At 51.0% G+C, this 12,285-nt stretch overlaps 2 protein-coding genes across 2 annotated transcripts; both read right to left on the bottom strand.

Annotated features, from left to right (window-relative positions):
• Positions 1-711: 711 nt before the first annotated feature.
• Positions 712-1,302, bottom strand: RNASE11 (ribonuclease A family member 11 (inactive)). The gene has a single exon (XM_040969301.1). The coding sequence runs from the start codon at positions 1,300-1,302 to the stop codon at positions 712-714; it is 591 nt and encodes a 196-aa protein (XP_040825235.1).
• A 4,557-nt stretch (positions 1,303-5,859) lies between these two features.
• Positions 5,860-6,297, bottom strand: RNASE12 (ribonuclease A family member 12 (inactive)). Its single transcript, XM_040969651.1, has one exon. It carries the CDS (start codon positions 6,295-6,297, stop codon positions 5,860-5,862), a length of 438 nt encoding a protein of 145 aa, XP_040825585.1.
• Positions 6,298-12,285: the final 5,988 nt, after the last annotated feature.

The raw sequence follows: 12,285 nt of genomic DNA, 5'->3' as shown, positions 1-12,285 counted from the left end.
TGAAAAATCAGTCCCGCCTGGAACTTGGCACAGACTTCCTATTTCCATCTTAACGTCTCCTTCATTCTTCCTTGGCTTGCCATCACGCTCCCACAGCCACAGGGTGGCAAGATTATGACTATCAGAGCTTTTATTTCTTCTGGCAGCAACCCGTGAGACGGAGCTGAGGGTGGGGGAATGGTGACGAGCAGTATTGGATGAGGCGATGCCCAGTCAAAGGCTGTTTCCCTTGACATGTCCTGGAGGATGGTCAGACCCTTGTCCACGTGGGTGGGCATGGGCGCTGTGGGCACAATGAAGAGATTGGGGTGGGCACTCCTTCACTGCACTGCTGAAGATCTCATTGGCAGAACCATTCACGTCTCATCATCCACATGAGTTTTAGAACTTCGCCTTAAATTTCACCCAGGTGGATAGACTCAGCTTCCCCACTTCATGAGTAAACTAGCACAGCGCTCAATTTCTTTCAGCTTGTTTCAAAGAAGGGAGGAAGGAAAGCAGGGAGAGATGAATATGAATCTGCACCCCAGGATCAGTTGTAAATGTTCATGGAATTATCCAGTTTGGGAATTTTCATTTCTCTAATTAGTACACATAATTAAGAATTTACTGTTGCACTAGATGCTAGATGTAGATAGTAAAAGGAAAGAAACAGGAACCAACATGACTATGTCCTCCTTAGGTGGGCCCCGTTTCAAAGGCCTGTGGGGCTTACAGCTTTGAGCCACTGACGAGCCAGCTCATCAGAGAGTGGCCTGTCAGCACCATCAACAACTTCTTCAGTGAGGTCACACTGTGGTATTGGCACCTGGGAAACTGTGTGCCTGCGGGGAGCTGGCACACAGAAAGCTCCAGATCCGCACTGCCACAGCTGCTGACACCAAGGCGCTTCCCACGCCTGCAGCTGCACCTGGGGACCTTCTGGATCCCGCAGGTCATTTCCTCAGCGCCGTGGGGAAAGATGTTGCTCAGCCCACATGAACCATTGACTTTGGAAAGCTTTCTCCAGATCATCATTTCATTGCAACAACCTTTGGCATCACTTAGCCTGTGTACCTTAGGGATGCCGTAAGGAAACTCTCCAAATTTCAATAATGAGGAAGACATAATATTCTTGGACACAATGAGACTGGTGTTTGTATCCAGCAGGGTCACATTCATTAATATCTCAACAGCCTGTTTTGCCACGTCATTGTGCAGATTCTGCTCTGCAAATTCTTCTTTCCTTATCTCCGTAACTTCTGAAGCTCCTGCAAGAACCACGCCCAGGCTAAGCAGCAGCAGCAGCAGAGAAGTCTCCATCGCAGAGCCAGGGCAGTCTTCTCTGCACCAGAGACACAAAGATAAAAACAAGGAAACTCTTAAGGAGACGGTGCTCTTTTCCCCACTACAGTTATTCCCAGAAGTGACACGGACACACCCCTTCACTCTGTAATGGCAGTAAGATAGAGTGAAAAAACAAGCAGTGGTGAAATTTGAAGATCCGACTTCAAGTTACTCAAAATTTGCCTCATTTAACCTCAGTTTCCCCATATGAAAAAAAAAAGTGAGAATGAAGTAAGGTGCTGTGTATGTTTGCTCTTCACTGTCCCTTTATGCCTAATCTCATTGATTAGATTAGAAAAAGTATCCACACGCTATTCACTCTTGTTATAACCCCTGGTCTCACACCCCTGGTATCTGACACATGATAACCACTTGGAGAAATGAAGCGGGAAGAAACATACAATGCCATTTTCCCGCCTCTCATGGCTTTTCCCACCCATTCCCAGTCATGGGATCCGACTTTACCAGTTCCTTTGTCAAGCTGATCCGGTTGAAAAAGACTGCAGGCTTGCTGCAGGGTTAGAAGTGAAATTGTGTCTATTTCCTGGGAGTTTCTATTATTGAGTCCACCCGAGGGAGGAGGGGCACGGCTGACAGAGGAGACAATGTGGAACCGAGGACACAGAGAACTAAGTGTCCCTCTGGCAGCCAGAGACCCGATGGCCCGCAACGCGGCCTGCTGCTCTGTGAAAGCTGCCCTGTCCAGAGCTGAACCCAGAATGACCTGTGCTTTTCTGACACTCGGGAGTTTGGCCCATGTTGTCCTTCATTTTATATTTCTTTACCCTAGTCAGTGGATACTTGTCGGTCTTTTCCTGCTTTGGGTGGGGCTGAAAGCCCCCCACCCCAGAGCTCTGAACCCCTTTTCTTTATCATTCTATGCTATGTCAAACCTTGAACTGAACACATGAGCTTCACAGTGGTACTGGTTAACGATAGAACATGGCTTCATTTATAGTGAGTACTAGAAAACACATCATGAGAAGCCCAGACAAAATGGTTAACGGTGACCCTGTTCCCTTCCTGCCCCCTTTGATCTCTGCCCTCTCAAAGCCTCCTTGCCTTGCACATCTAGATGCTGTGTCACCACCCTTGTTCACTCCTCATCACCACTTCCTCCATTCATTCAACATTCTGCTTTTTCTAAAATCACCTCCTGAAATAAACATTATCTCGGAATCCTTGAGCCTTCCTCGCTGACACAAGGAAGAAATTGAGTCCTACAAGTCACTGTATAAAGCCTTGTTCCACTTACCTGACGTTATGAATAACGAATTCTACAATTGAGAGAAAGAGAGAGAGAGATCTTTCATTGGCTGGTTCACTCCCCAGATGCTTGCTGTAGCCAGGACTAGGGCCAGGCAGAAACCAGAAGTCCAAAACTCAATCTGGGTCTCCTGAATGAGTGACAAGGAATCCAGTACTGAAGCCACCTCCTCAGCATCTACTGCTTCCCAAGGTTCATATTAAGCAAGAATCTTGTTTGGGGGCCCGGTGTGGTGGCCTAGAGGCTAAAGTCCTAACCTTGAATAAGCAGGGATCTCCAGCGGCCCTGCTTCCCATCCAGCTCTCTGCTTGTGGCCTAGGAAAGCAGTGGAGCATGGCCCAAGGCCTTGGAACCCTGTACCCACATGGGAGACCAGAGGAAACTCCTGGCTCCTGGCTTCCGATCAGATCAGCTCCAGCCATTGCAGCCACTTAGGCATCTTCCTCTCTGTCTCTCTTCCTCTCTGTATATCTGACTTTCCAATAAAAATAAAATGAATCTTAAGAACAAAATACTGCCTGAGGTATCCTATTCAGTATCAGAGTTTCTGACTTCCAGTCCCAGCTCAGCTTCCAATTCCAGTGTCCTACTAATCTGTACTCTGGGAGACAGCAGGTGTTGAGCAAATGCTTGGATGCCTGCACAGGCTGAGTTCCAACGTCTAGATTTTAATCAGCCAGTGAATTAGCAGACAGGAAATGCCCTCTTCTCTCTTCCCTTCTCTTCCCTTCCCTTCCCTTCCTTTCCCTTCCCTTCCCTCCCCCTCCCTTCCCTTCCCTTCCCTTCCCTTCTCTTCTCTTCTCTTCCCTTCCCTTCCCTTCCCTTCCCTTCTCATATCCTCGCCTCTCCTCGCCCCATCCTCTCTCCCTCCTTCCTTTCTTTCTCCCTCTCTCCCCTCTTTCCTTCCTTTGAAATAAGCAAAACTAAGTAGAACTTTAAATAAATAAGATCACTGAAAGCACTCCACGCACAGACGCCATTGCAGTCGCTGTTATTCTCATTGTTATGGAAATGTGCTCATCTATAAGATTTCGCTTGTGTTCAGAAGAGGAGAGGTTAGAGGCTAAAGGGAAGAAAAAACAAAGACAATACAGCCAAGGGAGATGGCTAAGGAAAGGAAACAGAACTTAAAAAAAAAAATTAGAAGTCTGGGACTGAAGGACACATTTCATCTACTTCAGAGTTGTGCTCAAAAAGTGCTGGAACCAAGACCCAGCTAGTCCTGTGCTAGGGCCGGCTGCTCCTACTCAGCTTGGACTCAGATGCTCAAGGCCCTACTCACTTGGTGGCACCCAAGCCTGTGGCAGCATTCCCATGGAGAAAGGAGGCCATCATGGGAAAGAAGTTGTGGGACGGCGACCTCTGGCCAAGTTCCAAGGTTGCACAGCATCCTCTACAGCCCCTGGTCGCCATCCCCCATAGATCCACTCAGTCGGTCAGAACTTGATGCTTACGGAAAATTTGTGGAGGTAGACAGCAACTGACGCACAGGGCCTCCCTCTGAGATGGCATGGAATTTGGTCTAAACTTGCAGCTGTGCAAGTCCCCCAGCTGAGGAGGTAGGAACAGCGAGTGCCCTCGGAGCTGCGGGACCCCATGAGGCCTGTTCTCAGCCCTTGTATGCATCTCTGGCGCTCACACACAGGATCAAAGCAGCTCACAATTAGGTACCCCATCATCTGGCCTTCAGTTGCCAATAGTGAGCCTCACCTGCAGCAAAACCAATCTCCACATCACCTAGGATATTGACTTGTAGAGCAACAGACTTGGAAGGAAGCTCAAAGATGGGCTAGCCGGGGCCCCTCATCTCCCAGATGAGGAGGCTGTTATCAGAGAGCGGGATCCCGTGGCATGCTCAGAATCAGAGGCCCCCAGTAGGGAGGCTGCTCTGCCTACGGCTGGACCTCAAGAACTAAACTGTGAGTTCAGCTGTCAGAACTGAGTGTTGAACAGCGTTGGTCTGCCTCCAAAGCCCTCCCTGCGCCCTCTGGAGAGGGCAAAAAGTATGACAGTGAGAATCCTGCACCCCGCTGTCTCCCCAGGAGATCCTCACCCAGTTGTCACTAGGGAAATGGCCACTGACCAGTCAGCCTCTTTCACACTCCCCTTTTGTCTCAAGACACTGAGGGAGTTGCCGGACAGGACTAAGGGTAGTGTGTTGTAACTTCCATCTTTAGAAAAGACCTTGGGGGCTAATCCTCTGCCTGTAGCGCCCGCATCCCAAATTGGCACTGATTCAAGTCGCCACTGCTCCACTTCTCATCCAGTTCCCTGCCTACGACCTGGGAAAGCAACAGAGGATGGCCCAATACCTTGGGCCCCTGTACCCACACAGGAAACCAGGAAGAAGCCCCTCGCTCCTGGCTTCATAATAGCCCAACTCCAGCTACTGTAGCCATTTGGGGAGTGAACCAAAGGAGGGAAGGTCTTTCTCTCTCTCCCTCTCTCTAGCTCTGCAACCCTCTGTAAATCCTGCCCTTTAAATATTAACAAACAAACAAACCCAAACAGACCCTGATAGGTGATTTCAATTGCTTTTATTCTTAAAGTCAGGGCTGGCATTAGGATATAATTACAGAGTTGCTTATTCCAGCTAAAAAATGTAAGGAGATAGCAGAAAACTCAGTGATCAAGATAAATACTATTTTAGTACAACATGTAGAATCAATGCAATGCAATCCCCTGTAAACACATATTTGATATTTGAACAGCAGAATTTGATCTACAATAGTACAACTCACAGAATTCAGCTCTAATCCAAACTCTGTCAGACCAGATCTTTTAAATGTAGGTATTCCACACCTTGGAAATGTTTGCATGAATGTCGAGTTTTTTAAAGGATGAGTAAAAACTCTGTGGTTTGACGACTGGTGGGATTGGGGGACAGTGTGTTCCATCTCACACTTGGCATGACTGTCTGATTCACTCTACCTTAGTCAATCCCAGTCCTGCCTCCAACTCACTCTTGGCTCCTGAATGACCCCCAAATACGAGGAACACAAAAACACACAGAGTTTACAGTTTAATTCATGGGAGATTTCTTTTCTTTTTCTCTTTTTTTTTTTTTTTTTTTTGTTGATTTTTTGGAAGATTTCTTTATTGAAGCAAAATAAGACACTGCCAACTCAACAATTCTAGAAAGGACAAGTTCATTCCCAGTGGCCACACAGGCATCACGCCATGTCCAGAATTCCAGTTCGCCTCACAGCCAGCCAGCCAGCCAGCCAGCCCAGCAGCTGCTGAGCGAGCAGAGAGGACAGCAGCTGTTACTCAACATACCCCTCAAAAGTCACTGGTCCCAAATCATCGCAGACAACAAGGATGAATCCCTGGGTGGCTGAGCTCTGGTAACTGCACGCAGGGTATCTGGTGCCTGCAGTGAGCTCACACACGGTTAGTCTGAACTTGGTCTCACTCTGGGAGCAGATGAGGCTGGACTGGTTCAGGCAAGCCGCCTTCTTGGTGGACAGACAGACACTGTTGATCTTCTGCGGCCTCTCGTGGATGAAGACGTGTTTTCTCTTGCAGGTGTGGTCTCGCTCCCTGATGAGTCTCTGCTGGATCAGGTGGTTGCAGTACCTTCCCGCAGCGCCGTCCGGGGGGTAGTCTATGTACAAGTGCTCCAAGGTTAGCAACGGTTCGTGCTCGTTCAGCTCATTTTCCCAGAACAGAAGCATCAAGAAAACAATCACCATCAGGATCATCCAGGGCAAAAGCGCCTTCACATCCTTGGCTTGAACTCTGGCTGAGTAAGGGAAGACAGTAAAAGGCAGAGGAGGTTCATTCCCTCCCTCTCAGACTCCGACCCCAGCTGCCTCCCTTGGGATACTTTCCTTCTCTTTGCTCATTCAAAGTCTGCTGAGCCGACAAGATCCAGCTGGAAGTTCAAATCTGCCAGAAAGCCTTCTCTGGTCGTGTCGGCCCCCAACTGGTCCCTGATTACACCTGTTGTGTTTGTTTCTGCAACTTTTTTCCACCCAAGTCCTTCAAAATGTCCAACACAGGGCCCAGCGTGATAGCATAGCAGCTAAAGTCCTCACCTTGAACGCACCAGGATCCCACATGGGTGCCGGTTCTAATTCCGGCAGCTCCACTTCCCATCCAGCAACCTGCTTGTGGCCTGGGAAAGCAGTCAAGGATGGCGCAAAGCCTTGGGACCCTGCACCCAAGTGGGAAACCTGGAAGAAGCTCCTGGCTCCTGGCTTCGTATCAGCACAGCACTGGCCCACTGGCTGTTGTTGTCACTTGGGGAGCGAATCATTGGATGGAAGATCTTCCTCTCTGTCTCTCCTCCTCTCTGTATATCTGACTTTGCAATGAAAATAAATGAATCTTTTTTTAAAATGCCGAACACAGGGCTAACCTGGCAGAGCCAACATACCCTTGAGTTCCTATAACCTCTGACTCAAATCCCACAAGCCAGTGATACTGTGCTCTGGCATCTTTTTCCCAAGCCATCCCAGTCCTCCATCCCAGTCCTCCATCCCAGTCCTCCATCCCAGTCCTCCATGCCAGCCCTGCTCCCACTCAGTCCTGCTTCACTCTGAGCTGCGCGTCCTCTCACCTGTCACTTTCGCTTTTGCTCTCACAGGCAGCATGTCGTTTTGATCTCACGTTTGGGGAAATCTCTCGTGTCTCTGCGGTCTCTAACAGTAGCTGAGAGGCAGCAGGTGAAGTGTGGGGAGGGCCCAAGTGGACGGGGCAGGATGGGAGGGACTTTTGCAGCAATGTGCCTGGTGTCATGGTAACTCCTTCCCGTTAGAGGGAGTGTACAGTGCACAGGACTCACTAAAGCACGTGGGCATCTCCAGGCACTCAGTGAGGGTCTGATTGTGCCAACCGCAGTGTTCTCTGCTTTCCAGAGTTTTTTACTACCAACCTGTGACAGAGCTGGAATTTTCATTCCATTGATAAAGAAACGGTCTTCCATTATGCTCAGTGAAATAAACCAGTCCCAAAAGGACAAATATATTCTCTCTGATACAAGGCAACGTTCATGCAAAATACAAAACAATCAGATGTACAGGTGAACAAGTATTACATATACTGTCATGGATGAACCGTATAATGGAGGCTAGCATACTGAGGAGTGAAGATATGTCGAATTAGGTATCTCTACTCCCCAATAAAACAATTAAACACGTACCTTGACAATATGATACTATATTTTTATTTTTGTTTATTGGTACAATTCCATGATGCATGTTAAACTTGCAGCTGAATGTTAAACTTGTAACTGTTACTAACCAATATAAAAGAAAGAGCTACTTCCTCACTCAAAATGGTTGGGAAACAGCCATGGTAGCTGGAGCGTCAGCCGAGGGCGGGAGCAGCTTGTTCTGGGGCATCAGTACACCCCGGTCTGTCCTTCTCACCTGAGCAAGGGAACAGGGCAGGCAGGGCAAGGGCTGAGCACTTAGCTCCGGTTCCAGCCAGTTTGCTTCCCACATGGTATCTAGGACAAGTTCAAAACAGCTTCCTGGTGTTCGCGCGAATCTGGCAGAAGTCCGGGGCTTCTGGCTCTCAGGGCATCAGGTCTCAAGCTCAGCTGGAGACTGGACTCCCCCTCCCCCACCCCGAGGACCAAAAGCAAGCCTAGGTTCCTTTCGGAGGCTGCTGTGTCCATACATGATGGCGCATGGATTTGCAGAGTTCTGAGACCTCCTCCCCCACTCCCTTTCTTCTCATATACAGAAAAATGTGGGAGCTATTCCAGTAGGGGCCACTTGGGAAGCCTGGGTGGGCTGTGATGGGTAAAGACCCAAACCAGCCCCAGACATGCTGGGCGGGCAGCTGGGGAGTGAACCAGCAGCTGCGAATGCTCTCTTTTCTCTCTTAAAAAGTCAAAAAAATAATTATAAATTAAACAAAGAAAAATTAAACGAATCCAATGATTACGAAAATGGCAATTCTGTGACCACAGGTACGATGTCCCTCCACACGCCAACCACTCAGCCTATGGCTGGGCAAGCAACAGGGAAATGGGGTGCCCAGGTGCCAGAGCCAAAATGGTGAGCTCTGACTTGAGAGTGTTCGGCTCACGGGGAGCTCTTTGTGGGGAGCCTTTCGTGAGGGAGAGGCGTCCGTGGCGGGGCTGTGGCGATTGCAGAAAACAACCTCCCAGACAGCAAGCCCCTGGGCACCCCTCCCACTCTCTACCCACCACCCGCCCTGCTCCCTTGCCCAGATGAGGACAGGCTGGGTGGACTGACACCCCAGAACTAGCTGCTTCTGCCCTCAGGCAGGTCGTGTCCAAGTCAGATTCTGCCCTGGCCTGCGTCACTGCCCTGGGCTACACGCCAGGGAGGAGCTGTCCCTCTTTGCAGGAAGGCCAAGTTAGTCCTTGTTTCATTATCTTCCTGAACTGATCGGTGGCTGTGATAGCCCAGGGATGACCAGGTGCGGGGTGAGCTGCCCTAAGTGTGTCCCTTGCCTTCAAGAGCACTTTGATCCTAACGCACCTGCTTCGCAGGTGCCCCAGGCTGAGTTCTCCATGGTCCCCTGTGAATCAGCATTAGGGAACGGATCATTAACCGGGCCACCCCCGACTACCCCTCCCCATGCCCTGAGAGCCACCTAAGATGCCGCCCCCACCCACCTGCAACCCCCGGGGGCCTCTCAAAATCTGATGTGTTGTTTCAAAAAAAGGAAAGGATGAAACTGCCTGTTCCAAAGCATCCAGCCTGAGCAGGGGGGGCAGCGGTGGGAAGTCACGGGAGACAGCCTGAGGTCACGCTGGCTCTGCCACCAACCGGCCCTGTGTCCCTGAACTCACCTCCACGGACCTTCCTGGGCCCCTTCGGACGGGGCGGGAGGGTGGACAGAGCTGGGGGAATAGAGGAACTGAGAATATCTGATGGTTTGGGATTTGAGGAGGGGTCTTGGGCTCAGCCGTCCTTGGGAACTCTGAGCTTGCTGTGGGAGCTGCAACACAGCTTCACCGGGCTTCAAGAGAACCTGACTGCTTCCGGATCATCTGCCAGAAACACAGAGGGTGCCGGCGCTGAGGGGTTCACTTCCACCACCCCCACAGGGAGCCTGTGCTCTCAGCCTGCTACTCCTAGGGACATGATCCCGCACAGGCAGCCTCTCCCCTCGCTCCCATCTGCTCCCCGCCCCCACCTCCTCCGGCCAGCCTGAACTGGCTAGCTTCCCTCCAACTCAAGGCCAACAGGGCACGTCCCAGGCTCTGCGCACCTGCCACGTCCTGCCTGGTGTGTGTCACTACCATGCACACACCCTTCTTTCCATGGCCTCCCCAGAGACACCAGGGCGTGTGAACAGCTCCAGTTTTACCAAACGAAATCCTGCGTTGTTCTTTGTGGCCCTTATTTGGCACCATGAATTAATGTTACTTCTTGATTTCATATATGTGTATCAATATCATGCCCCCTCTTCCAGGAGGCAGACACCGCGTGTGTCTGGCTGCCTTCGGGATCTCTGTGTCAAGCCCAGCGTCTAGAACACAGCAGATGCCCGACCAGCACGTGCCCAGTCAACCTCAAAGAAATGTGCGAATGCGTACGCACCTCTCTCGTGCTCCGCCAGGCTCTTTATGGTATCCGGGGATTTTTCTCGGCAGACCTTAATAACCTTTGGATGCCTACCTGGGTGGGACTTTCACGGCACCATGTGGATGGCACAAGAGCGGACAGATCCTTGACAGGGAGATGTGGATTCTCCTCCAGCCCCTGCTCCCGGGACCCTAGGCCTGTGACCCTCCAAGTCACTAACTAGCCCCGGGGTTCCCCTCTGCTCGCTTCTTTCTTTTCCTAAACAAGGCTGGCCTTCTGCTGTGAGACATCTTTGTGCTGTTGCGTGAACTCGCCTGGGACGACATAATTGTCTTCCCTAGAAATCCCCACCCAGAGAGAGAGTCAAAACTAAATAGCGGCGTCCCTAAAAAACGAAGGCTACAATTTTGCCCTTCAAGACCCTGGAGACCCAAGGCGCTCCCCGTTTTCTCCACAAGAGGGCTGACTTAGCACGAGGTCGCGCCCGCAGCACACTCGGCTGTGCGGATGTTTCAGCAGCACCAGCAGGAGTTTCAGCCCCTGGTCCGTACACGAACTTGCAGCCCTTCCTGTGTCCTCCCGCTATACTGCCACAGCTGTCCTAGCAGTTGCAGTCAGGGGAGGTTGACCAAGTCCTGTTCCACACATGCCCTTCTTCAGCCTCAGGCTTCCTACTCCTGCAGACTCCTACAGAAAGGCCCTGCTTCGTGCAAAACCTTAGCGCGATCTGAACACCCTCGCGGCCAGCGTTTGCACACTCGGGGCCCCAAGAGTTGGATGCGGCGCTGCACTTCAGCCGGTCTTCCGGGGGCGAGGCTGCCTTCCAGCTTACAGGGCAGGAGATTGCGCCTGCCTTCCTGGACCAGCAGGTGCAGGGACCTGTCAAAGTTCACGGAGAGTCTTACAGCGCCACACTGTGGCCAGAAGGGGCTGCCACCGAACACCCGGGAGCTTCAAAAAAAGGTTGTGGAGAGTTCATACCTTTTAAAAATTATTATTATTATTATTATTATTATTTATCTATTTGAAAGGCAGAGTTACAGAGAGAGAGAGAGAGAGAGGCAGGCAGAGAGAGTTCTTCCAGGCAGGCTGGGCCAGGCTGAAGCCAGGAGCCTCTTCTGGGTTCCCCACACGGATGGCAGGTTGCTCAACCCTGGACGACAGTGCGTGGCTTTTCCCAGGCGTTAGCAGGGACCTAGATGGAAAGCGGAGCAGCTGGAACATGAGCCATTGCCCGTGTGGGATGCCGGTGTCACAGGCTGCGGCTTTATCGGCTACTCCACAACACTGGCCTAATATCAGCTTTTAAAAATGTGAAATCATGCATAGTGTTGTCACACACGGTTTCCGTGAACTTTTTTCTAAATTTATTTTTATTTGAAAGGCAAACATACAGAGAGGAGGACAGACAGAGAGGAAGATCTTCTGTTCCACGATTCACTCCCCAAGCGACCGCAACGGCTGGAACTGACCCGATCTGAAGTCAGGAGCCAGGAACTTATTCCATGTCTCCCACACGGGTGCAGGGTCCCAAAGTTTTGGGACGTCCTCGATTGCTTTCCCAGGCCACAAGCAGGGAGCTGGATGGGAAGCGGGGCTGCTGCGATTAGAACAGTCGCCCATATGGGATCGTGGTGTGTATTTAAGATGAGGACTTTAGCTGCTAGGCTACTGCGCCAGGCCCTGTGTTAGCTTCTAAGGCCAGAAACCCAGTAAGCCAGACACAGCAAGTCACACAGGAAGTCTTTATTCCAGCAAGGAGTGGGGGTAAGAGAGAGCAGAAAGAGAAATAGTTTGAGTACTGCTCCCTGGTGGGAGGCACCCATGAAGGAAATGGCCACCCAGGGTACACAGCGCTGGATTTTATACATTTTAGGTGGGGGAAGCAGCAGCTCCTCGGTTTGCACAGACCACAAGCAGGGAGCTGGATGGGAAGCGGGACTGCCAGGATTAAGAACTGGCACCCACATGGGATTCTGGCGTGTTCAAGGCTAGGACTTTAGCCGCTAGGCTACTGCACCAGCCCCCTCCGTGAACTTCTGAAGTGGCCTCAGTCTTTCCCAAGGGGTCCCCCAGGAGCACTCCAATCTCTGCCTCAGGTAGTAAATCACACAGCAAGAGCCCCCTAACTCAGGCCCCCCAAACCTCCCTGCATGCATCTCCCACAGGCCGCTCTTC

The sequence above is a fragment of the Ochotona curzoniae genome, unplaced genomic scaffold, assembly GCF_017591425.1.
Source record: "Ochotona curzoniae isolate NIBS_2020 unplaced genomic scaffold, NIBS_Ocur_1.0 scaffold_4701, whole genome shotgun sequence".
Taxonomy (NCBI): Eukaryota; Metazoa; Chordata; class Mammalia; order Lagomorpha; family Ochotonidae; genus Ochotona; species Ochotona curzoniae.
The sequence above is the reverse complement of the archived record's forward strand: the minus strand, read 5'-3'. Positions and strand labels throughout refer to the sequence as shown.